Source organism: Leopardus geoffroyi, chromosome A3 (genome assembly GCF_018350155.1).
Source record: "Leopardus geoffroyi isolate Oge1 chromosome A3, O.geoffroyi_Oge1_pat1.0, whole genome shotgun sequence".
In the NCBI taxonomy this organism is placed as follows: domain Eukaryota; kingdom Metazoa; phylum Chordata; class Mammalia; order Carnivora; family Felidae; genus Leopardus; species Leopardus geoffroyi.
Genome location: NC_059336.1, coordinates 15,020,461 through 15,046,317, shown reverse-complemented (window position 1 = coordinate 15,046,317; position 25,857 = coordinate 15,020,461). Strand labels below are relative to the sequence as shown.

General features: G+C 53.2%; 2 protein-coding genes across 5 annotated transcripts; one reads left to right on the top strand and one right to left on the bottom strand.

Moving 5' to 3' along the window:
• The first annotated feature begins 12,154 nt into the window (after positions 1-12,154).
• PCIF1 (phosphorylated CTD interacting factor 1) lies at positions 12,155-25,137 on the top strand. 4 transcript variants are annotated; one of them, XM_045444412.1, is made up of 18 exons: positions 12,155-13,798; positions 15,803-15,975; positions 16,276-16,389; positions 17,351-17,493; positions 17,584-17,708; positions 18,884-19,021; positions 19,213-19,343; positions 19,481-19,635; positions 20,217-20,364; positions 20,451-20,534; positions 20,748-20,847; positions 21,920-22,082; positions 22,753-22,925; positions 23,071-23,157; positions 23,244-23,428; positions 24,131-24,224; positions 24,327-24,502; positions 24,588-25,137. In XM_045444412.1, the coding sequence occupies exons 3-18, from the start codon at positions 16,367-16,369 to the stop codon at positions 24,814-24,816; spliced, it is 2,154 nt and encodes a 717-aa protein (XP_045300368.1). In that variant the 5' UTR covers positions 12,155-13,798; positions 15,803-15,975; positions 16,276-16,366; the 3' UTR covers positions 24,817-25,137. The 4 variants fall into 4 exon arrangements, with proteins under 4 accessions (XP_045300368.1, XP_045300367.1, XP_045300369.1 ...); XM_045444411.1 differs by having other exon boundaries at positions 15,803-16,077; XM_045444413.1 differs by lacking the exon at positions 16,276-16,389.
• On the bottom strand, positions 13,588-13,932 carry LOC123579811 (putative uncharacterized protein FLJ40606). The gene has a single exon (XM_045443821.1). It carries the CDS (start codon positions 13,930-13,932, stop codon positions 13,588-13,590), a length of 345 nt encoding a protein of 114 aa, XP_045299777.1.
• Positions 25,138-25,857: the final 720 nt, after the last annotated feature.

Below are 25,857 nucleotides of genomic sequence, written 5' to 3'. Positions count from 1 at the left end.
CCCCGTGACAGGCCCGGCCGCTGTCAAGACAAGTGGGGGACCCAAGCCGGGAAGGAGGGAGGGAAGTGCAGGAGTTGACCCGCCCAGTCCCAACAGTCCTTGCTTCTCTGGGACCTTGGTTCAGATGCCAAACGCCCATGTCTTTCTGCATGATCCTGGACAAGTCACTTCACTTGGGTCACTGAGCCTCAGTTTCCTCATCCAGCAAAATGTGCATGGTAATTGGAACCACCCACAAAATCAATGCCGGAGGCACATTTTTTTTTTCCTTCCCTTCCAGCCACAATCATCTGAAGACCTCTCCTTGCCAGGCTTCACTATGGGACCCTCCTAAATGTCTCTGGGTCACTGACTAGGGTCCTAACAGGCCCAGAGACGTCTCCCACTGGGATCCAAGCAAGTGCTGCCCACTCAGGAGGACAGTGCCCAGGCTGCTGGAATCACCCCAGAGGGAGGTTTGGTGTTTCTCAGGGACTGTGAACCTTGTTTGTTTTCTGTGGGGTTTTTTGGTGAACCTCTGAAGCTAGGTTCTCTGCACAGTATCTCCATATGCTACCTACACTGTTCCCAGCTCTTGGGACAGGCACCCAGTAAGTGCTTGCTACCTTTTTGTTATCAAATGGATGAAAGAGGAAAGGAGAAGCAATAAAGATTAGTGTCCACTGAACGTGTATTTAGCACCAAGCACTCATCCAGGTAGGAATACCAACGTGTCCTGATTTGCCTAGGACTTTCCCGGCTTTGAAACTGAACGTCTCCCTTCCAGGATGGTTCCAGGGTCCCCAGGCAAACCAGGATGGCTAGTCATACTAGATCTAGATTAACTTATTTAATCTTCTTAACCTATGAGGCTGGCTCTAGTATGGACCGGCTTTAGCAGGAGAAGAGACCATCAGGCCGTTACTATCAGAGAAGCCATGAACTGTTTTGTGAAAGGGTGGGAGGTGGTGTTTACAGCCTAGTAGTTATCGCACAGCCAGGATTCAAATCCTAGGCTGTCAGTTCTCAGGACCCCTTGCTGAGGCAGCTCTGAGCCTTAGTTTCCTCTTCCTAGAACAGAAACAATAAAGTTATTGCAAGAGTAAATTAAATGGGGGCGCCTGGGTGGCTCAGGTGGTTAAGCGTCCGACTCTTGAATTCGGCTCAGGTCATGATTTCATGGTTCGTGGGTTCAAGCCCCCCATCAGGTCCTGCACTGACAGTGCACAGCCTACTTGGGATTCTCTTTTTGACCTTCCCTCGTGCTCTCTCTCTCTCTCTCTCTCTCTCAAAATAAATAGACTTAAAAAATTAAAAAGTGAGCATAGTGCATGTTTTAGACATGGTACATGGTACACCATTTGGTGCCAAATAAATGCTGGCTGTTAAGATTAGGGGCACAAACCACAAGCACACGAGACAGAAAGCATGTAGGACAGGAACAAAGAGAGTGCTAAGGATATCCAGAGGAGGAAGTGCCTTAATGCCTTTGAACTCTAGTAACCCCGCTCTTCCCGGAGCCTGGCTCAAGCAGAAAACCCGGTGGATGTTAGTTTTCTTTCCTCTCATTTTCCTCACCGAAATGCAAGCTTCGTCTTTTATCACTGTTATCTCCTGGGAGATGAAGGGGATTCTTATCCCCTGAACTTCCCTGTCCCCACAGCAGCCCCAGTGAGCTTTAAACACAGCTACGTGATCTTGGGCCAGTGGTTTAACCTTCTGGGCCTGTGTTTCCTCATCTGGATTGCTCTCCTGAGGATTAAAAGAGTTAATGCATTTAAAGGGCTTGATAAGCACCTGGCATTTCTTTTTTAATGTTTATGTATTTATTCTGAGAGAGAGAGAGAAAGAGCCAGAGAGAGGAGAGCAGGGCAGAGAGAGAGGGGGACAGAGGATCCGAAGCTGGGCTCAAACCCACGAACCGTGAGTTCACCATCTGAGTCGAACTCACGTCCTGCTCTGGCCACACTGACCTTGGCACTTGCTGTTCCCTCTGCTCAAAATGCCTTTCCACCTGATCTTCTCACAGCTAGCTCCTTGTCATTTCGGTCTCAGCTTCGATGGCACTTGCTCAGAGAGGACTTTCCTGCCTACGCAGCAGTTACTCTCAATCACATCAGCCTGGTTTGTTTGCTTTTATTGATCTTGTGACTATTTAATGGTTTACCAAGTTGTCAGAGACATGGCCTCTCTCCATGAGAGCTGGGCTCGGGCTCACCACTCATTCCCAGTACCTAGAACGGTGCCTGGCACTAAGTGTAGGCAGTGCCCATTTGCGGACTGACTGGACAGGTTCGGAGCCTTCAAATGTGCCCGGGGAGCAGGTGATACCTATGCCACCCTGGATTCTTCCGCAACTTCTGCACCTCACTGTTTGTCTCAGCCCAACTGACTCTAAATACAGCCCTGGGCTGGGGGATGAAAAGATGTACCCAATGGCCTTGATTCCAGGGACTTGCCCGGTCATCCCAGCCCTCTCCAACACACTGGTTTCCCCTTTCTCCCAAAGCTTGTGCCCGCAACCCTCACATTTCAGTGATACTGGCAGATGTGAAGCCCAGGAGGGACTTTGCCAAGCTCCTCAACACTTGGCTTGAGGGATGAAGAGATCAGAATACCCAAATCCCTTTGCACTTTCACTCCCGGCTTTGAAGAGGGAAGGAGGGACTTCCCAGCACTCGAAGGGACAGGAAAGCAATGCTTTTCTAGCCCCTGCTACGCACCCGGGACAGTGATATTGTAAAACATGAGAGGAGCCAAGCAGTTAAGAGCTTTGGAATCAGACAGACTTGGTTCGAACCTTGCGTCTGTCATTTTCCAGAGCAGAGGTCAGAGAGGTGTTCCCGTGAAAGGTCAGGTAGTACATATTTCAGGCTCTGCTGGCCCTGTGGTCTCTGTCACAGCTGTTCAAACTCTGCCACTGCAGCCTGGACGCAGCTATAAACAAGGCTCCCTGGATGTGGCCCGTGGGCCACGGTTGGCCAACCCCGTTCAAGAGTAAATGAAAAAGTAAATCTCTTTAAGAGCCTCAGTTTCCACATCTGTCAAATGGAGACAATCTAGTACCTGCCCACCTCTCTGGGTGGCAGTGAGATTTTAAAGTAATAAAGTATATAAAGTGATGAGCCTAGTACTTGGCATGCTAAAGGTTCAATAAATGTCTCTGGTCATTAGCATTAGCTAGTTGTTTAACAAACGAGAAGTGCTTTACAAAATATTAACTCACTGGGGCACCTGGGTGGCTCAGTAGGGTAAGCATCCGACTTCGGCTCAGGTCATGATCTCGCAGTTCACGAGTTCGAGCCCCGCATTGGGCTGTGCTGACAGCTCAGAGCCTGGAGCCTGCTTCGGATTCTGTGTCTCCCTCTCTCTGCCGCTCCCCAGCTCGTACTCTCTCTCTCTCAATAATAAATAAAACATTAAAAAAAATTCTTTTAAACAAATATCAACTCACTTGAAAATTCATAACATCCTGTAAGACAGGTGTCATCATCCCATTTTACAGATGAGGAAACTGAGACCCAGAGAGGTTACATAACTAGCTCAAGCCAATCTGGCTCCAGAACCCATGCCCTTAACCAACCTACTCAACTGTGTCTCTTTTTAAATGACCCCATTTAGTCCTCACCACAATTCCTTGAGATAGTTTTTTTTTTTTTTAAGTTTATTTACTTATTTGGAGAGACAGAGAGAGCACAAGCAGGGGAGGGGCAGAGAGAGGGGGAGAGAAAGAATCCCAAGCAGACTCCGAGCTGTCAGCACAAAGCCCAACGCGGGGCTCAAAACCAAGAACTGTGAGTTCATGGACCTGAGCCGAAATCAAGAGTCGGGTGCTTAACTGCCTGAACCGCCCAGGTGCCCCGAGACATGCTGTTATTGCCCCTGTTTTGCAGACTGGCAAACTGAGGTACAGCGGGAGGAAGTAACTGGTCCGAGTGAGTAAACACAGTCTCCACTGACCACAAGATACCAAGTTGGATTTCTGCCCAAGATGTCAACATGTGTAGCCCGGCTTCCCCCGCCCTCTCCCTGTCTCCAGCTGTGTTTTCTTTGGATCCTCACATGGCTTGGAGAAGCTGCGTCAGCCCATCTCCCCTCCTGACCATTCTCCCGCCCCCGACGCCCATCCAAGCTGCCCCTCAGGAAATGAGCCCCCTCCCTCTCAGTCCGCTGGAGCCTGTGGCTGTACGTGCCTGGGTTGGTCAGCGTGGGTGTGCCTGGGAATGTGTGACAGGGGATGGTGTTGGAACGGGGGAGAGGTATGTGTGGGGGGACAGATGTCAGAGCGACAGCCTCCGATTACATCTCCCCAAGCAGGCGGAATGACCCCGCGTGGGGGCCAGACATTTACCAAATGGGGAGAAGACAGGACTGGGGCTCTCTGCGTTTGGCCAGGGAAGAGCCGCTGACTGCCTTTCTGTGGCTTCTAAAGCCTGGATGTTGGTCTTTTGGTTTCTCCTTTTCTTTAGTTTTCTCCTCCTTTTTCTGTAGATGGAGCCAGCCACCTGGCCCCCAAAGGATCTTCTGGATCCCGGGTCTTGTGAATGCCTGTCCTGGTACCTCTCCGGCTCCATGTGGCCTTGAGCCACTTACTCGCCTTCTGATTTCTCTCCTTTGTTTCCTTCGTGCCTTCACCCTCGTTTCCAGTTTCTATGTCTCTTGCAGCCTAGCTGACTCTGACTCTAGGGGGCCTCTTTGCTGATGGCCCTCTAAACCTCCTGTCCCCGCTTTCATTAGCACTGGGCACGGGCTTCCCAGCTGCTCACTGCTTTGAGGAAGGGGGCGGAATATCTGTACGGTGCCGGCTAGATGTCTGGAGTTCACGAGCCAGAAATACAATTTCAAAGTAACTGACGGGAGCGGGCAGCAAGCGGTAGGGACTTTTCCTTTTGACGATGAGGATGGGCCACCGTCTTCAGCCAACGCTCACCGCTCTGCCGGCCTTTGCGAAGGTTGCAGGAAGCACCCAGCACATTCCAGCATCTTGGCTTTTTCCGAGATGCTCTGCCACCACGGTCTGTGAGGGCCCAACATGCACACGGCCGGGAGTCATGAGGACATCACAGCCCTCCGGCCTCCCTCCTCGTTGTCACCCAGCTAGAGCCATGTGTCAGCACTGTCCCCACGCGGGTGCCAAATTCTCCTGCTCTCCCAGGCTTCCCGTCTCAGATCATGGCACCACACTCACTCAGATGCTCCAACCAGAAGCACAGGACTCGTCCTCGACTCTCTTGTTTCCTTTGCGGCAAATCCTGGTGTCCCTAACTCTAAAAGGTGCCCCGCATCCGTGCACACCTCTCCCTTTGCACCACCACTGGGCCAGGCTGTTTTCTTCTTTTACCTGGACCACTAGTCTCCTCTCCCTGCCTCATGATTGCCCCTAAAGGTCTAGCCTTCCTGCACCAACCACAGTGATCTTTAAAAAGTAGAAACCGTAGTATCTTACTACCCTGTCCAAAAGCCTCCGGTCACTCCCCATCACACAAAAAATAAGATCTGGACTCTGGCCATGAGCCCAGAAGGACTCTAGGTGGTCTAGCTCCTGCCTACCTTCCTCTCCACCTGTCTGCTACCACTGTTGGGACACCCACTCACTCAGCCTCAAACTTGGCCAGTTACGCTTCTTCCCTCCACAGACCTTGCCTGGTTGGCTTCCTTCATGCCCTCGAGTCTCTACTCAAGCGTCACCTGCCCTGGAAGGCCCCCTCCCCATCGCTGCCTGTTGTTCTGTTTAATTCCTCATTGTCTGTTTCTTCCAGCAGACTGAAGGCCCCAGTGGGGTAGACGCCTGACACTTACTCATGGCTGTGTCCCCAGGGCCCGTCACAGAGTCTGGTACATGGAGTGTGGGTGGTTATCACCATCTGCAGACCCTTCAAAAGGAGGATATTTTATCACAGACTGAGCAGCCCCAGCCTAATTCCCTCCTGAGCCTCTAAGCTCCCTCCGCTCCCCGCTGGCACCACGCATCCCCTTCCATCTCTCTGGGGTTCTCTGGAGCTGGTCTGCAGCCAGGAATGCCATACTTTCCTAATCTCTTCAGAGGCCTGAACAGTCCTTGAAGTCGGTGGGCGGGGGGGAGGGTACTCCCTCAGGATCTCAGCTGTCCGTGCAGAAATCAGGACTCCCTGACCCAACCCACCACCAGGCCCCATTCACCTCGCCTCCCAAAAGTCTCATCTGTCCCAGGACTTCATGTGACTTCTTGGCAGGCAGCTTGTTTCCTAACCCCAAGCACATATGTTTCCTGGCCTGGGAGAGGCTGCCGGCCAGCCTGAGGCCCCTCTCGGTGACCCATAGGCCAGAACTGCAGGCCTAGAGCTAGATCGCTGGTTCTCAACCCTTCTGCACGTCAGTAGCTTTTAAAGTAGAAAGGGTTTTGCTTTGTTTTGTTATGTTTTGAATACCTATGTCTGGGCCCCAAATGCTGAGACTGATTTTTTAAAAAGTAGGCTCCATACCTAGTGTGGGGTTTGAACTCATGACCCTGAGCTCAAGAGTCACATGCTGTATGGACTAAGCCAGCCAGGCGCCCCACAAGACTCTGGTTTATTTGGTCTGGGATGAAGCCTGGGCATCAGTGGGTGTTTTTTTTTTTTTTTTTTTTTTTTTTTTTTTTTAAACTTTCTCATGGGCACCTGGGTGGCTCAGTCGGTTAAGCATCTGACTTCAGCTCAGGTCATGATCTTACGGTTTGTGGGTTCAAGCCCCAAGTCAGGCTCTGTGCTGACAGCTCAGGGCCTGGAGCCTGCTTCAGATTCTATGTCTCCTTCTCTCTCTGTCCCTCTCCTGCTCCCACTCTCTCTGTCTCAAAAATAAACATTAAAACATTTTTAAGTATTTTTTATAGTTTATTTATTTTGAGAGAGAGAGCGAGCATGAGTGGGAGAGGGGCAGAAAAAGAGGGATAGAGAGAGAATCTCAAGCAGGCTCCACGCTGTCAGCAGGGAGCCCAGTGTGGGGCTTGAACTCAAGAACCATGAGATCATGACCTGATCTGAAGTCAGACACTCAACTGACTGAGCCACCCAGGCACTCCTCCCCTCACCAAAAAAAATTTTTTAAAGAAAAACATGATGTGGGGCACCTGGGTGGCTCAGTCGGTTAAGCATCTGACTTCGGCTCAGGTCATGATCTCACGGTCCGTGAGTTCGAGCCCCACGTCGGGCTCTGTGCTGACCGCTCGGAGCCTGGAGACTGTTTCAGATTCTGTGTCTCCCTCTCTCTCTGCCCCTCCCCTGTTCATGCTCTGTCTCTCTCTGTCTCAAAACAAAACAAAACAAAACAAAACAAAACAAAAAAAACAAACAAACAAAAAAAAACACGTTAAAAAAAAAAAAAAAGAAAAGAAAAACGTGACGCAAAGTGAAGGGACCAGGGCGAAGACTGCATTCTGTATGATTCCATCTGTATGACAAGCCCAGAGAAGGCAAGTCTAAGGGGATAGAAAGCAGAGTAGTGGTCACCTGGGCCTGGGGCGTGGGAAGAAGGGGTGACAGCAAACAGTCACAGGAGCTCATTTTGGGGGAAATGGAAAGGTCTTAAAACTCAGTTGTGGTGATGTTTGCACAACTGTGTACATTTACTCAAAATCACTGAAATTGTACATGTGAAACAGGTGAATCTTGTGGCACATAAATTATACCCCAGGTTTTTCCCACCGGGGTTGAGACATCCGGGTTGGAAGCCAAGTGTCCCAGGAACCCCTCAGCTGGGACCCAGGCTCAGTTGGTGTCCTCCCCCACCCCCTTCTTTAGGTCAAAGTTTCCTCCGATCGCAGACGTTCAGGAAGCTGCCAGCTGTCACCCTGGCTTCTTTTTTGGAGAAGTCTGGAATTTCATTCTGCAGACTCAGCTTATATGAGTATAAACATCCTGGTTCGTGGCCACTCTGCCCAAAGTAGAAAAACGGGCATCAGAAGGAATGGGTGGGGAGGGCGGAGGTGCCCCCCGCCCCCATCCTGAGATGACTCAGATGCCACCTGGAGATGCTGGGCGCAGAACAGACACTGAATTTGGGGTCGAGGGCCCCGGCACGACCTGCAGGTCCCCCGTGCCTGGTGGTGCTCCGGCTGACTAGTTCCCCAAACATGCCACCCCTTTCCACCCCTCCAGGCCTCGGCACAGGCTGTGTCCTTGCCCACCTGCAAAATCCTACCCTTCCAGCAAGATTCAGCTCATTGCCAGCTCTTCTGAAGCCTTCTCTTTTGCAGGGCCCACCCTCCTGGCCATCCCAACAGAACCCTTATCTCCCCATAGCAGAGGGCTTATTCATGTGTCTGCCCCCTGCCTCCTCTGTGGGCTCCCTGAGGACAAAACATCTGTCTTATGTATCTCTGGTGCTCACGGTCCTAGGGCAGGCCCCAACACACGTTGGGTCCGGTCAGATGAAGAAACGGAGGGGGCCATGACACCACATCAGACACTTACGGGACCAGGAAGACCAGAGGAGACGCCCCACTCCCCTCATCTATTCTTGGCCTACATGGTTTCTCTCATCTGGCCCCAGAATGGCCGGAGAGCCACTCCCAGTGGAAACCACAGTTTGGGTTGGAAGAATTTCTTCTGCAGTTTCCCTGGGGCCAGGCCCACTGGCCTTGGAAACTGCCTTAGTGTTATTTAAACTGCAGAACAGAGTCTATGGGCAGCTCTGACCAGACCCGGGTGGGGGCGGCCTGGATCAGGATTATGTTGGAGCCTCCCTCCCCCGACCGTCAGGACCTCAGGGGTTGAGATGTGTGGTTCTGTCTTCGCAGCCTGCCTCTTGCTGTCATGGAAAAGAACAAGGGGGTTAAGGTATGTGGCAACCTGAGCCTGTATGTTTATGTTTCTGCTTTAATATGGAGACTGGGCTTTGTCCTGAGTTGAGGCTGAGGTCCTCAGAAGCCCTGCCAGCAGGCTCCCAGCCAGAGCTGGCTAAAGCTGGAGGAGCCCCGCTTATCTCAACCATCTCTCCCAACTCACCAGGCATCTTACTTCAGGAAACTTGATGGAGTGCTTGAAAGCCCCAGGATCTTTGCTCGACCTGCCCATCCCTATCTTCGGAGTAGAGGACTCTAGACTGCTGGCAGGGACTCTGCCACGGCAGGCAGCTCATGCTTTTCTTGGCATCCTAAAGGGCACAGCCTTGGTGTGCCCACCGCAGAAACCAGAGCCTGGAATAGAAGCAGGGATACCTGAAAAAGTCACCCAGATTTCAACCCAATGTGGTCTGTTCGTGGTCAACAAATATTTACAGAGGGTTAATTAAGCACAGCACTGGGCATGGGGTCTCCAGATGTGAACAAGCCCCAGCCCTGCCCTCAAGCAGTCCACTGAGCGCAGGAATAGGAATACAGAAGAGGGGGCCTGACCTAGCCTGGGTGAAGGCAAGTTCAGGGAAGCCTGCCTGGTGGAGGTGCCATCTAAAGTAAGACTTGGAGCAGGGCTCAGTCGGTTAAGCATCTGACTTCAGCTCAGGTCATGATCTCACGGTTTGCGAGTTGGAGCTCTGTGTCAGGCTCTGTGCTGACAGCTTGGAGCTTGGAGCTCGTTTGGGATTCTGGGTCTCCCTCTCTCTCTGTCCCTCCCTTGCTGTCTCTCTCGAAAAAGACAAAAATTAAAAAAAATAAAGACTTGAAGCCTGAATTAGTCAAAGGCGGGGGGCGGTGGGGGGCGGGGGGAGAGAAGAGCAAACAGCATATGCAAAGGCCCGGGGTCAAGAGAGAACCTGGCACTTTGGGGGAAGTTATGCGTCGTTCAAGATGGCTGGGGCCTGATGAGGAGAGGTGGTTTGAAGATCCGGATCGTGAATAACATGAATGTATTTAAAGTGCTTGGCACAGCCCACAGCAAATACTCTGCCATGGCAGCTGTCATTATCATTATGGTGTTGGAAACCAAGCTAAGGGTTTGGGACTTTATCCTGCAGTCAGTGGGGAGACATTCAGGGGTTTTAAGCCCAGGGTGACTTGATCAGATGTGCCATATGACCAGACTTAAGGAGATCTCTGTGACTACAGGGTGGATTATGGAGTAGGAGAGAAGCAAGGCTAGAGGACCAAAAGACCAGTATGGAGACTAGTCTTATTACTCATTCACTCATTCATTCATTCACTCAAACATGTAAAGAATCAGTGGATTATTAACTTGTTATTTATTTAAATATAATTGTTTTGTTATTATTATTAAGCATCTGTAATAATTCAGAAAGGAGATACAGGGTTGGGGGAGCAGTTTCAAATATCCCAACAGTAGAATAGATAAATATACATTGGAAGACAGAATACAGCAATGAGAATGAACTATAGCTACATGCAACAACATAAATGAGTCTCACAAGTGCAATGTCGAGCAAAAGAAAGCCAACACAATATAGAACTGCGTAATTCCATTTAAAAGAAGTTCAAGGAACAGGCAAAGTGAAACTATAGTGTTTAGAGACACCCAGTGGTCAAACTATCAAAGAAAGAAGTGATTATCACAAAGTTAACAGTGATTGATGACACCCTTTTTTTAAAAAATGTTTTAACATTTATTTATTATTGAGAGACAGAGAGAGAGACAGAGCATGAGCAGGAGAGGGGCCAAGAGACGGGGAGACACAGAATGTGAAGCAGGCTCCGGGCTCCGAGCTGTCAGCACAGAGCCCGACACGGGGCTCGAACTCACAAACTGTGAGATCATGACCTGAGCTGAAGTTGGACACTCAACCGACTGAGCCATCCAGGTGCCCCTGGGCTCGATGATACCTTGACCTGAGTGATGTTCACCTGGGTGTTCACTCTGTGACAAATCACTAAGTTTTACATTTCTCTCTCTCTCTCCTTTTAAGGAAGTTTCACGCGCAGCGCAGAGCCCAACGCAGGCCTGATGCAGGGCCAAACTCACCACCCTAAGATCAAGACCTGAGCCAGACGCTTAACCGACTCAGCCACCCAGGTGGCCTTTACGTTTCTGTTTTGTGCACTTTTCTGTATGTGTTCTACTCTTAACAATAAAAAGTGTTTCAAAAATAATGGGGCTTGCTCTAAGGTAGCAGGAATGAGGTTGGAGAGAAGAGGCTGATTTTGACTGTTGTGCAGAAAGTGAGAACAGGAAGGTGAGGAATCCTTTGGGAGGAACCAGTCTGGGGAGGGAGGTGAAAGCAAAGAGCAGTGTTTAACACTGAGTTTGAGACCTGGGAGATACTGACGTGGAAATGCCCAGGACCATTGTGTGAGCTCAGGAAAGTCACTTTCTCAAGTTCAGAGTCCCTTCTCCACAAGAGAGGGAAGCAGTGTGGCTTCAGGGAATCAGCTTTGGGTTTTAACGCTGGGAACCTTCGTCTTTAAAACCGCAGTTCTGGGGGCGCCTGGGTGGCGCAGTCGGTTAAGCGTCCGACTTCAGCCAGGTCACGATCTCGCGGTCCGTGAGTTCGAGCCCCGCGTCGGGCTCTGGGCGGATGGCTCAGAGCCTGGAGCCTGTTTCCGATTCTGTGTCTCCCTCTCTCTCTGCCCCTCCCCCGTTCATGCTCTCTCTCTGTCCCAAAAATAAACGTTGAAAAAAAAAATTAAAAAAAAAAAAAAAAACGCAGTTCTGGAGGCACCTGAGTGGCTCAGTTAGTTAAGTGTCGGACTCTTGATTTCAGCTCAGGTCATGATCTCACAGTATGTGGGATCGAGCCCCGCATTGGGCCCTGAGCCGATAGTGCAGAGCCTGCTTGAGAATCTCTCTCCCTCTCAATAAGTAAACATTAAAAAAACAAACAAAAAAAAGTGTTGATACTTCATATAATTACTTGACCCCTGCCCCTTCCCCCAGCCTCAGTTTCCTCACGTGTGGACTTGAGATCATCATTTCTACTCTCATAGTTCTTGGAAAGGGTTACATGGTAAAACAGGGATAGGCACTTGGGATGCTCAGTGCTTTAGTTACCAATTAAGAGACTCTGAGAAACAAATTAACGTACTTTGAAAGCAAAAAAACAGGAACAGATAGCAATCAGTACATGGTTTTTACACTCCTGTGTTAATAAGTACTAGCTGGGGAGCTTGCAAAACTAGGCCTTTTGGGGACGCCTGGCTGGCTCAGTCAGCGGAGCTTGAGACTCTTGATCTCGGGGTTGTGATTTCAAGCTCCACATTGGGTGTGGAGATTACTTTAAAAAAAAAAAAATCTTAAGAACAAAAACTAGGTATTCTGTAAATCTAGAGTGACCGTATAATTTATTGTCCAAACCAGGGCGCTTTTGAGAAAGGATGCAATATTAATAATTATGCCAGGACAACAGATATAAACCAAGACTGTCCCAGGGAGAGCAGGACATCTGGTTCCCCCTATGTAGGTCTAAGGTGGGCACCAGGCATCTGATTTCCCATCAAGCTTCCCAAGTGAACTGGACTCTCTGTAAGGGCACGATTTGGCTGCACTTACTGGGCCTATCCGGAGCAGGTGTATTTGGGGAAGGCTCAAATCTACTTGGAGAAACCCTCACAACCCCGTGAGACGTAACAGCTAACATTTATTAAATGCCAGGTCCCACATGTGCTGAGTACTTTACAGACGCCATCTCAGTTCTCGCCAGGTGGACTTCTCTTCCATTACAGGAAACTACAGCTTAAAGATGTCGAACAACTCCTTCAAGGCCACACGTCCAGGGCGGAGGATACAGGTCTGAACCAGCCATACTCATGAACACCCTAGTTCATACTATTTGCCTCGCGTTTTGTTGACACTCCCCCACCCCCACCCAGCTGCACGGGGCCAGGCATCATGCACACCGGAGGCTGCGCGCAGCCCAGCCCGGGTACCTGCAGTCTCTGGCTCCACTTGGGAAATGCAAGGCGAACGGCAGATGGCAACCTTGTGTTCGTCTCAAGCCACTGTTGAGGTCAGTTTACTAAGGAGGCCCGACGGAGGTGGGGCTATTGAGTCGTCTGGCAGCCTCTGCCCAAGAATCCTGTAGGGAGCCGCGCGTGGGGGAACCTAGCAACTGTATCTCCTGCTGGGCATTTATGGCTGGTCTGAGGTCTCAGTGAGGCTTTGCACCGCAACTAGTAGCCATAGATAGGTCAGTGTTGGAAGAGCCCCACTGATGCATTTTAGTTGCATTCCTAACTTCGCCAAAGCCACCTTTATGATGGCTCCCACGGCTGTTTTAAGTTTCTTCTACTCAGGAACACTTGTAACTTGTGAAGCCTCATCCTGGGAGAAGATTCGATTTGCATGCAGCCTCGACATAGAAAATGGCTGGAAAACATTCTTGACAGATGCTCAGAGAGGGTAAGCGACTGGACATCAATGACACAGCCGCGCCGGAACTAGGACCCAGGCCCCCGCTACGCCCAGAGCTGCGTCACCACAACCCCGCCCCCGGGCCGGCGTCTTTGCCGAGCGCCCGCAGGTTCCCAGCCCGCCCCGCGCCCCCCGGTGCGCACACTCAGTCCGGCCCGGTTGGTGCACCTCCCACCTAGGTCCTCCAGCCCCAGCGGGTGTGCTCGCGGGGGAAACAGAGGCAGGGAGCGTGCTTGTGAGTTCGTTCCTTCCTCAGTTCACACCCCACGGCCCGCAAAGCTGCCCTGCCCTCCTGAGACCCGCATGGAATAGCAGGGAAGGACGGGAGGAAGGGAAGGGGCCGAAAGCAAGCAGGCTATGAGGAGTCGGCCGGTTCTGCCACACTCAAGATGGCGGCGCGGCAGCGGCGAGGTCCCTCAGAGGCGGTACCGGCGCATGCGCAGCGCGGAGTCCCGGCCCGGGACACAAGATGGCGGCAGCGGCGCTGGGGAGGGCGAGGCGGAGGCGGCAAAACGGGAGGTCGAGCAGAACGTGTAGCCGCGTCCCCTCCAGTCCGCTCCGGGCAGGTAAGAGCCCCAGGAAGCCATGGTCCCGCCGCGAGCCGCTCCGGGTTCCGGGGATCCGAAGCCGGGCTGCGGTGGCCCCTCCGGCGCTTTCCGCTCGGGGCCACCGCTTGCCCTGTCTCTGCCGCCGCCGCCATCTTAGGCCCGCGGGTGGGCGGCCGGGCCGGTAGCTTGGGTGAGGGAGGTGGGCCCGGAGAGCGCGGGCGGAGCGGCCTCTAGGGCCCCTCCGCCGCTGCCGCCGCCACCGCCTTTGTGTCGGGCTCCGACTCTGAGTCGCCTCAGCCCGGGGGCGGGAGCGCGCGGTGGGGCGGGGGGCGGAGCCCGGGAGATGGGCCGGCGCGCGCGCGCCAAACAGCCCGCCCCCGCTGGGGTTTGGGGGGAGGGGAAGGGAAAGGGTGCGCGCGCTGGCGGTGGGGGGGTGTAGTCCCCGTCGCTTGTGGCCCCCGCGCCTGCGCATTTTGCAAGTCCTTTGACTCCGCCCTATTGGTTTGGAGGGTTCTGATTGGCACATTACTGAGATGGTCCCGCCCCGTCTTCCAATCTCGTAACCGGGTTCTTTTCCTTCTGGTGGGTTCCTCCGGTTGCGCAGATACAGTTGTTTATTAAGCTGATCGGCACTAACTGTGGTATGCGAGGGGCCGGGAAACCTCAGGATAAATAAAAACGTTATCTTAATAATAGAGTTAATTCTTACTTAAAGTGTACAATATACTAGACAATACGTGTAGAGACCATAGAGATCGAGTCATTCCTGTTTGTAAGTCGGAACGCGCGGCAGAAGGATCTGGACCCCGGGTCTGTCCACACCCAGAGCAGGTTCTTTGGCCACCAACCCGCTGCTTCCAAATCACCTGGGAAATTCAGAAAAAAGTTTTAATCGTAAAAAATTGGTAAAGGTTTGAACTGGTGTAAAATTTGTCATCCTGTTTCCCAGTCCCACCTCTGGAGTGCGTTTAAAAAAATACAAATTCTTGTGTGTCTCCCTTCTCCATTTCTGACTCCTACGATGTGAGGGGAGGGACGGGCGGGAATCTGGATTTCTATTACAGGCCCTCTGATGGCTGTGATACGGGTTTTGGAAACACTGCAGTGTCCCTGTTTGGCCTCACCGAGCTGGGCTGCATGTGCTGCCTGTGCATGGTTCAGCTACGTGGTGTCTCAACGTCACACGATATTTATTGGCAAAAATATTTTTCAATAAAGTTGAACATGCCGAGTTATGTAATGCATTTGCATGTAACGTGTTAAAAGATTGATTCCAAGAAACGTGTTTTTTGTGGCCTCTGATCTGTGATAGGTACAGTTGACCCTTGAGCAACACAAGAGTTAGGGGCACTGATCTCCAGTGCAGTGGAAAATCCCAGTATAACTTTGGACTCCCCAAAACTTCACTAATAGCCTGCAGTTAACCAGAAGCCTTTCTGGCAACATAAGCAGTCGGTGAACACATGTTTTGTATGTTATATGAATTATATACTGTATTTTTAAAATGAGCTAGAGGAAAGAAAATGTTAAGAAAATCATAAGGACAAGTAAATACACTTATAGCGCTGTATCATGTTGAAAAAAAGCCATGTGTAAGTGGACCCATGTGGTTTGGACCCATGCTGTTAAGGGACAACTATATGTTCACTTTTATCTTAGGGATATTTTGGTTGATAGGAGCAGCTACACAATTTGTGGGGTCCCGTGTGCAAAATGAAAATGTGGGTCCCCTCTGTTAAAAATTTATTAAAAATTTCAGAGATAGTAACAGTGGAGCATTAAACCAGGCTTAGGGCCCTCCTCATCCCGGAGCCCATGTGACTTCAGGCGGCAAGTCCGTGAAATGTTTTGGTTTGGGAACCTTGAGAAGTACCATTTCATCCCTTGAATCCCCAGATCTCCCACAGTGTCTCCTGCCTTGTCCTGGGGGCTCCCAACTTGCTGTGTCATTGCCCCTCTTATTTTGTCCCTGCTGTGCAGCATTTCACAGGTCTGTGACTCTCTCTTCTATTTGCTCTGCAGTTGCTGATGCGAGGAGGTCCCTGGGCCCCCGTTCACTCCACTGCTGACCCGGCCACCCACCTGCGCTGAGCCTTCCTGCAGGCCTCCCCCTGCCTCTGTTGGACCCTGTGACGTGGGGGTCCACCTGGTTGGAGAAGAAAACCCTCTCATGCTAGCATTGCAGACCCCAGAGGGTGAGAAAAAGAGGGACCTTGTCCAGCCTTGAGACCTGTGGGCTCAGCCCCAAGGCATCGGGAATCCCTCCTACCCAGAGAATCAAGCTTTTTCTCCCCTTGGTTAGTGGTTCCGAACCTTTTTGTTATCATGGCCCCCTTTGGTTGTATGTATGTCCTCTTGCTCCGTGCATTTTTTATCTGCCAAACTGTACTGACAAAGTAACCATTCACTTTTCTCTTTCCAAATTAACAAAGACATCTATGACTGAGTGTACAATAAAATTAATGTCCCAGTGATTCCTATGATGTCGTCAACAGCCAATCAGAGCTTCTGATCAGCATGAGATAATCAGTGTGACCACAAGGAGTTGATAAAATGTCAGCAAGCAAAGATAACTGATGGTTAAACATGGCTTCGTGCTCTTTTTGTGGGTAAATGTTTCTTTGGGTGCTGTGGCATATTGAAAACAACTTTGGGATCACCAGTTCAATCTCAGTTGGGCCCCTAGAAGTCTAACAGCCAGATGGGGAATCACTTTGGCCATTGAGGCTCGTGCTGGGTGTGCTTTGGGCGAAGGTAGTGGAGAATACAAATCTGAAGGAGCTGACCTGCTTCCTGGTAAATTTTCACCTGGGGATTAGGAAGGACTGAATTAGATGTTTCTTCTCAGTCCCACTGGTTTCTTTAGCAACAGATTGTTTCCTGCCCTGAAGTGTAGAATGAAGCAGCCAGTTAGATGCCATGGCCCACTCTGGGCTGCACTTTGTTCCAGTTAGATTTTATTGGATAGGAACAGGGGAGAGGAGGATTTACTGTTCTTTTTTGTGGGAGTTGCTTCCCAAGGGCAGACCCTGTTCTGTCTTCTGTGGCACTCTGTGCTTTGTAAATATTTGCAGAATGAATGGAGTTCCTGTTGGGTCCAGGTACCATGCTGAGCGCTGGAGAGAACTGGACCCAGTTCCTGGCCCTGGGAGTTCTGACAGTCTGATGGGGAGACAAATCCAGTTCATAGACCAGACTGAGTGCTACAGTGGAGGTGTTCATGGCCCTGCGGATGGGCTCTGACCACCTAGCTTTGGGAAGGGAGAGTCTAGGAAGGCTTCCTGGAGCATGTGAACATAGTGACAAGCCAGGCAGAGGACTGGGGAGAGCATTTCAGGCAGAAGGAACAACAGGAGTGCACCCATTTTACAGTTGAGAGAACTGCAACTTTGGTCCCAGGGCTCCCGTGGTACCACACTGGCCCTCCAGGACAGGACCAGAGTGACTTTTTTCAGATCTACAAGTGGTCAGGGGGGCCCTCAGTGGGTTGTAATTGGTGGGTGGGGGCTGGGGGTGGAGCTGACCTCCACACCCTGCTGGCCTAACACCCTTCGGTCCTCTGTGTGGCAGGTCCGGTGTGGGTGCGGAGATGGCCAATGAGAATCACGGCAGCCCCCGGGAGGAAGCGTCCCTGCTGAGTCACTCCCCGGGCACCTCCAATCAGAGCCAGCCCTGTTCTCCAAAGCCCATCCGCCTGGTGCAGGACCTCCCAGGTACTGGCGAGGGGCAGGGTAGGGTGGTGGGGTAGGAAAGATGCCCCGGGAGCAGCCCTGACCCTGGCTGGGTTCCATGCTTGTTTGCAGAGGAGCTGGTGCACGCGGGCTGGGAGAAGTGCTGGAGCAGGAGGGAGAACCGTCCCTACTACTTCAACCGATTTACCAACCAGTCCCTGTGGGAGATGCCTGTGCTGGGCCAACATGACGTGATTGTGAGTGCCAGCCTAGGGCAGGGGTCTCAAAGCAGCTTCTGGCATCTGGGCCTTCCCCCAAACGTATCTTGAGCAGCTATTATGAGCCTAGTCCTGTGTTGGGACCTGGGGATATAGTGATACACAAGAGAAGACATATTCCCTGCTAGCAAGGAACCTGTACTCAAATAGGGGAGACTGACCTGTAAAGAGACGATTGTAAATAGCATGTGATATTGAACTACCTGTTACTGTGCCTGTAATGCAGTTGTGAGCCAAGACAGACATGGTCGTTCCCTTGTACTCTCGGGGGGCCCACAGTCTACTGAGGGGCCAGTACAATTACATTTGGCTTGTGTATGAAGAATAGTGTTAGAGTACAGCAGGGACCATGGTCCAGTTTGGGGGAGGGGAGTGGACAGGACGGGACAGGAAAGCGTCTCTTTGAATTAGCATTTAAGGTGACAGAGTTAGCAAAGAGAAAAGTTGTTAAGAGGGGAGAAGCACGTTCTAGAAGTGGAAAGGGCAATGTGATAGGGAAGTAGCAACACGGGCCGTCTGCCAGAAACGTGGGCTTTTGGATCCCTGTCAGTTGGGGTGAACTTTTTTTTCTGGGCATAATCAAGCCAGTTGGCACTCCCATTTTGCAGATGAAGACACTGAGGCTCAGAGATGGGAAATGATTGGCCTGAGACCTCAAGCCAGTAAGAGGCAGAGCTGGACTCAAACCTCTTAGGATCTCAGGGCCACCCTGCCTACTATCATGCTTCTTTTTGGTGTTGCCAAAGGCATTCTACCCACAGGGCCTTGCTTTTTCAAAAACAAGCATTTCTTGACTCTTTCCTTTATTCCTGACTCTCTGGTATTTAAGAAATCAATGTGTACAGTGTGTTTATCTCATGCCAGAGGTCATGTTAAGCTGGTCATATTCACTGACTCATTTAATCGTCTTCCCAGTGGGAGGTTGGGCCTGTTTAGCAGGAGGGCCATTTTGAATGTGAGGGAATTAGGACAGGATGGAACTCCGCTAAGGTCACATGGTTGCAAGTAGCCAGTGGGACTGGAGCCCAGCGTTCTTTCTGCATCCCAGTCTCTGAGCAGTAGGAGCAGGGGTCAGGAGGGCATCAGGATTCCGTATTACCGGGACTCCTAACCCACTGGCCCCGGTTGCAATTCTGCTGGTCTCCCTCCACCAGTCGGACCCTTTGGGGCTGAATGCGACCCCACTGCCCCAAGACTCCAGTTTGGTGGAAACCCCCCCGGCTGAGAACAAGCCCCGAAAGCGGCAGCTCTCGGAAGAGCAGCCAAGCGGCAATGGTGTGAAGAAGCCCAAGGTGAGTGCTGGCGGGCTCTGAGGACCTGGCTGGCAAGTGGCCAAGCCAGGCGGGCAGCCAGCAGCTTCCCTGCAAAGGCCGGGCAGTGGCAGGTCGGTCAGGAGCGGGGCCTGGGCACAGCTCACTGGGTTTGGTGCTGGAACCATAGGCTGACTCTCCTGACCCTGATGCCTTCTCCTTTTTTGCTCCAGATTGAAATCCCTGTGACACCCACGGGCCCATCGGTGCCTAGCTCCCCCAGTATCCCAGGAACCCCAACACTGAAGATGTGGGGGGCATCCCCTGAAGATAAACAGCAGGCGGCTCTCCTCCGGCCCACCGAGTGAGTCCCTGCTATAGTCCCTTGGGGGCACACACTGATGCAGCCTGCGTGCCTGGGAGACTGGGGTGTGGTGGCAGCCAGGGCACCCCTCCTTCCCTTTCCTCTACTGTCCTCGTTGCTCTTTTCTGTGCCCCAAGGGTGTACTGGGATCTGGACATCCAGACCAACGCGGTCATCAAGCACCGGGGGCCTTCAGAGGTGCTGCCCCCGCACCCCGAGGTGGAGCTGCTGCGCTCCCAGCTCATCCTCAAGCTTCGGCAGCACTATCGGGAGCTGTGCCAGCAGCGAGAGGGTAACTGCCTCCGGGGCCTCAGAGCCCTGTTTCCACCTGCTGCGAGCAAGAACCGGGCTTGGGGAATGGTGCAGGGGAGCCTAGTGGCCCAGAGCATAGGCAGTGGATGGGGACGGGCCTGCTTGGAGCCCCAGCTCCTCTAACCGCTTCCAGAAAGGGTGGCTGGCATCAGTAACTACAAAAGGAATCGTTAACACTTCCAGAGTGCTTCGTTTGCCAGGTATCATTTGAAGCCTTTTTATGTATCTGTGATACAAAAACAGAAGTATCTGTCCTGATGGCCTTGCTACCACTAGGAGTAAGAGGAATGGAAAGTCCTCAGTAAACTGCAGCTTTTATTAATTAGTAAATAAGCCTGCTTAACTTTGCTGGAATATAGTGTTTCTCTTTTCCCCTTTTACCCTAAGGATCATCTAACAACACCCTTTATAAAACTAGCGATTCTTAGAATATACTTTGGGAGGTGTTGCCTGGAACATGAGCTCCTGACTTAACAGGCTGTCCTTCACTGTTGCACCTCCAGTGCCCACACGATGCCTCCTGTCTAAAGCCAGACCTTCACCAGGTCTTCTGTCCTGCAGGCATCGAGCCCCCTCGAGAATCCTTCAACCGCTGGATGCTGGAGCGCAAGGTCGTGGACAAAGGCTCTGACCCCCTGTTGCCGAGCAACTGTGAACCGGTCGTGTCGCCCTCCATGTTTCGCGAAATCATGAATGACATTCCCATCAGGTACACCTGCGCAGCTGGGGCCAGCTAAGGGTTGTGTAGCCAGATCTGCATCGAAGGCTCCTAACTCTATCCGTTCTCTATCCCAGGTTATCCCGAATCAAGTTCCGGGAGGAAGCCAAGCGCCTGCTCTTTAAATATGCAGAGGCTGCTAGGCGGCTCATCGAATCCAGGTTTGCTCTCTCCTGCCCCCAGCAAGCTGGGTGTGTGATCAGAGTGGGGAGGTCCTGGGCCATGTGGCCCGTCTAATGGAGTGCAGTCATTGCGCTTGGTGGCAGGAGGAGGGCTGGCTCCCAAAGGCAGAACAAGAGCCCGAATGTCAGTGCAGGTGGGGTGGGAGGAGTAAGGAGTGTGGACAGATGCCTGATAGCTCCCTCCACCGGCAGGAGTGCGTCCCCCGACAGCAGGAAGGTGGTCAAATGGAACGTGGAGGACACCTTCAGCTGGCTGCGGAAGGACCACTCTGCCTCTAAGGAGGACTACATGGTGAGTGGCCCCGGGTAAGGAGACCCGTGGAAAGGCTCTGGGGTTGCTTCCTCCAAGAAGCCCACTCTGCCTGCCCAGGCCGGGCGGAGCCCCACAGCATCCTGTTCCTGTGCACTTCAGTAAACCTTTGATGCTCATTGGTCCCTAAACTCCTGCATGTAGAGGTTTGTCCAGGTTCCTGGCTCTCTCCTAAAAGACTCTCTTCATTAAGGTTCTTAACAGAATCCTGTGCTCAGCCACACACCATAAGTAGCTTTTTCAACTTAATGCTCAGCATCTCCCTTGAATAGATTTTTGGACACAGATTGACAGACTGCCTTTTCTGGGGTGTGTGCGCTCATCACAGTTACGAGCTGGCACCAGACTCATTTCCCTACTTTACTGTGTAGTCCACAACAGTTCTGTTTTCTGGCCCAGACCCGTCACTTCTCTAACTGTCCACCAGCACTAGCAATGGGCTTTCTTTTCAGGACCATTTTTCACAAGAGACAAGGTTTCGCACTTCACGATAGTAACTGTACTTGACACGTAGAGTGACAAAGGTAGGTGTGCTCACTAGCCAGAGTGACTCATTTTCACTCATCACTTTCACACGTGTGATTCGGCAAAATTACAAATGCCTAGTTAAATCCTTGCAAGTTGCTAAAAGCTCAAATTTCAAATCTGCAGTGACCAAGGACCCCGTTTTGTAATGGTGTCTCTCCCTGATAGTTGGCAAATGCTTTATAAGCGGGGACTGTGCCTGGTTTGTGTGTTTCCCCAGCAATTGTCATGGGATCTGGCACAGTGTAACCCCAACCATAGGTGCTGGCATTTATCGGACACTTGCTGTATGCCAGGGGCTTGGTAAGCCCTTAATGGGAATGGTCACATTTAATACTTAAACTGCCTTATCAGGTGAGTACTGTGTGTTCCCTTAACAGTAGAGGAATTAAGATTCAGAGATGCCAAGGGACTTGTCCAAGTGACACAGCTAGTAAGTAAAACAGCCGATTTCAAAGCGAGGACTGTTAGAATCCACCAGCCCTCCTCAACAGCCACCTAGAGCCCTGATCAAGAGTGTCTCCTCCAGGACCGCCTGGAGCATCTGCGGAGGCAGTGTGGCCCCCATGTCTCGGCCGCGGCCAAGGACTCCGTGGAGGGCATCTGCAGTAAGATCTACCACATCTCCCTGGAGTATGTCAAACGGATCCGAGAGAAGCACCTGGCCATCCTCAAGGAAAACAACATCCCAGGTGAGGGGCCAGTGGCAGGGAGCCAGCTGTGATGCCGTCAACGGTGTACCCCAGGCCCTGAGTGAAGGGACAAGCAAGGCTGAGCCTCTAGGCCACGGCTGGTTTGGGCAAGCCCGTTTCTCCCAGCAGTGTCTGAGGCAGGCCCTGCTGTCTTTTGGTGCAGGGTTCCCAGCACTCCTCCAGGAACTGGAGAAGGGTTGGGAAAGGGGGAGCTGGAAGGTGGTGGACACGACAGGCCGGGGGTAAGCAGTTAGGTGGACGACTTGCATTTACAGCTGCTTTCTGCAAGCCCCGGTTCCCCCACCCTGCAGGCTAATACCCAGCCTTAGGATCATACGAGAACTCAGTGGTAATTCGAAGCGCTTGACCCAAAAAGATGCCTGAGTAGGGTACCGTAGTCACGGACGTGCCACAGTTCTACTTCCACGTGGCCAACCGGGAGTTTGTGTCGGTATGCAGCATGGCGACACAGGCCACCAGTTCTTGCCCCTGCCAAGAACTTTGTTCTCAAACCATCTGAGCTGCATTCTGCTCCTCCGTGGGATTAGACTTACCTCCCTTGGTTACTGGGGTACGTGTGTGAGCACACGGGGGGCAGAGGCCGTCCGTCCGGGGTGAGGATTAGCAGAGCCGCTGCAGGGAGGCCCCTCATTGCTCTCCCTGCCCACAGAGGAGGTGGAGGCCCCAGAAGTGGAGCCCCGCCTGGTGTACTGTTACCCGGTCCGGCTGGCCGTGTCTGCGCCCCCCATGCCCAGCGTGGAGATGCATATGGAGAATAACGTGGTCTGCATCCGGTATAAGGGGGAGATGGTCAAGGTCAGCCGCAACTACTTCAGCAAGCTGGTAAGAGCTAGGGTGAAGGGGAGGCAGGTCCCCACAGGTGCAAGAAGTGAGGGCTGCCTCCTCCTTGACCCAGCGTCCTCAGCAAGAGGCCAGTTACGAGGGAGTGAGGGGCCGCTGTGTAAGGGCCTTGCTCTCTGTCCCACAGTGGCTGCTTTACCGCTACAGCTGCATTGACGACTCTGCCTTTGAGCGGTTCCTGCCCCGAGTCTGGTGTCTTCTCCGACGGTACCAGGTATGGGCCTGGGGCAGCTGGGGGTGGGCTCTTCTAGACGCAGGGGGAAGGCTGAGCCCTGGAGGCTGACCGTGGCCTCTGTGTAGATGATGTTTGGCGTGGGCCTCTACGAGGGGACAGGCCTGCAGGGATCGCTGCCCGTGCACGTCTTTGAGGCCCTCCACCGGCTCTTCAGTGTCAGCTTTGAGTGCTTCGCCTCGCCCCTCAACTGCTACTTCCGCCAGTACTGCTCTGCCTTCCCAGACACAGATGGCTACTTCGGCTCCCGCGGGTGAGAGCCAGGGGCTGCTGGGGCCCTTCTGCCCAGGCCCCGGAAGGGGTCCTCTAGAGCATAGATTGCACCTGGGCCAGCTACTTGGGATTGGGCAGTGTTGGGTGTAGTCCCTGCCTTCACCCCTTGCTAGCTGTGTGACCTTGGACTTATCGCTGAACTTCGGGAGCCTGCGATAGTCCCTAACTCATCTTGTGGGTTTCTCTGTGAATAAGCCCAGGCTGGGATAGGAGCATGTGGTTCCCGGCACGGAGAGGCATGGGAAGTGGTAATTCAGAGCTCAGAGATCATTCAGACCTTGGGGACCTTACAGACTCATGTGGGGTGTTGGAGGGGGGTGAGCATGGGTGAAAGGGGACACAGCTTCCAGTAGGAAGACCAGCCTGGGCCCGCAAGAGGGAAAGCACAGCAGCTGGGGGAACTCCTGGCTGTGGCTTGTGCTGTGGTGGCAGCGGGGCTCGAACTGGATCTGAGCTCCAGCCATTCCACTAAGCAGCCTGGTGGACTTGGCTGCCCAGCCCGAGCCTCTCCATCCTCAGCACTCCAGTGGAGTCGGCCACACCTTGTCCCAGCATGAATTAAGGGTGAATGTTGGCCTGTGGCCTGACCAGGGCCGTCCTTTCAACGAGGTTGGGGGGGCACCTGTTTCCGGTTGAGGGCTGGGATTCTGGCAGGACTTAGAGTGCTCACCTCCATCCCCAGGCCCTGCCTGGATTTTTCCCCGCTGAGTGGCTCCTTTGAGGCCAACCCTCCGTTCTGCGAGGAACTCATGGATGCCATGGTCTCTCACTTTGAGGTGGGTGTGCTGCTGGCGGTGGGGGTGGGGTAGGTTGGCAAGCGGGATCGCCAGCCGCCCGGAGGGCAGCCTCTGACGTCCACCCCGTACCCCCTCCCACAGAAACTGCTCGAGAGCTCCCCGGAGCCCCTGTCCTTCATCGTGTTTATCCCGGAGTGGCGAGAACCCCCCACACCGGCGCTCACCCGCATGGAGCAGAGCCGCTTCAAACGCCACCAGCTGGTCCTGCCTGCCTTTGAGCACGAGTACCGCAGTGGCTCCCAGCACGTCTGCAAGAAGTGGGTGCCTGGGGAGGGCAGGGGCAGGAGGGCCGGCCGATTGGGCCGGGCCAAGCCCCACCCTGAGCTGCTCCTTTGCCCACAGGGAGGAAATGCACTACAAGGCCGTCCACAACACGGCCGTGCTCTTCCTACAGAACGACCCTGGCTTTGCCAAGTGGGGGCCGACGCCCGAGCGGCTGCAGGAGCTGAGCACCGCCTACCGGCAGTCAGGCCGCAGCCACGGCTCCAGTTCCTCGTCGTCTTCCTCTGAGAACAAGGACCGGGACTCCGGCCGCGAGCAGGGCTCCAGCCGCGAGCCTCACCCCACTTAACACATCCTGCGGGGAGGAGGAGCCCCAGGGTGCTGGTACGGACTGCTGGGACTTGGGCCTCTTGGGGCTGAGCAGACCCCAGGACCCTCCCCCTGAGGTGGCAGCAGGGCTCAGGCTGCCAGTGACATAGGAAGATTATGGCTCTGCCAGGGCTCCCCCTCCCTGCCCGATCCCCTGACTCCTCACCTCAAACTTGCTCCAGCTCCCGTGTAAATAGGCCCCATCCCTTCCCTTCCTACCCACCCCCCACCCCCTCATCCATACCATCTTATTGCCACCTCGTTTCATTTGTAAAAGGAAATACAGAAGCCTCCCTAAGAACGCGTGAGGGTCTTGAGGGCAGAGAAGGCGGAGAGTCTGGAGCTAGTCCTGGGACCACACCCTCTACATTCAGGCTCACCTTCTGGACCCCTGGGCCTCCACGCCCCAGCCCCGGGATCCAGTGTCTAACTTCTCACCCTGCTGACCCCACAGTTGGGTCCCTGGTGGCCTCTGCCTGTGTCCATCGGGTCTGAAGAGTCCAGAGCCCAGCACCATCCTCTGTAAGTCCCAGACTCCCCACAGCCAGGCCTGCCCTCGTACCTCTAGGGAGCAGAGGACGGGAGGCTGTGCCCAGGTAGCGAGCTAGACTCCTGCTTGACCTGCAGCCACCACAGTGAGTGAGCAGCCAGGTATGCTTCACAGTCAAGGGTCAGGAGGAAGAGCAGCTCTGAGCCACCATGGGCTTCAGGGTATGGCCTCTGTACAGACAGGCACCCGGCTGAGCTGTCCTGAGGACCTCTAGGCATGGAGCAGATGTTCCCCTGGAGCCCAGGGGAGGAAGAGGGTCTGAAGTTGCTGGGGGGTGGGGGGGGTGAGGGGGCTCTTACCAGCTCAGCCATCTGTCCCAGTATCAGGCCTCTGCCCCAAGGGCCTGCCCTGCTGTCGGGCCACTGCACTTTGACAGGCCGGGCAGGCCGCACTGTGGGGCTTGGCAGCTCCTGGGAGCTGTGACAGGCTCTTCCTCTCTGTTTCCCAAGTCCTTGCGGACAAAGTAAGATG

What these genes read in the sequence shown, in the direction of transcription:
- PCIF1 (XM_045444412.1), top strand. Translation starts at nt 16,367, where the DNA reads ATGGCTTCGTGCTCTTTTTGTGG. An exon ending in GCTCTCCTCCGGCCCACCGA is followed by an intron (nt 19,344 to 19,480) that starts GTGAGTCCCTGC and finishes CTGTGCCCCAAG; the next exon opens with GGTGTACTGGGATCTGGACA. An exon ending in CCATGGTCTCTCACTTTGAG is followed by an intron (nt 24,225 to 24,326) that starts GTGGGTGTGCTG and finishes CCCCTCCCACAG; the next exon opens with AAACTGCTCGAGAGCTCCCC.
- LOC123579811 (XM_045443821.1), bottom strand. Translation starts at nt 13,932, where the DNA reads ATGGCGGCGGCGGCAGAGACAGGGCAAGCGGTGGCCCCGAGCGGAAAG.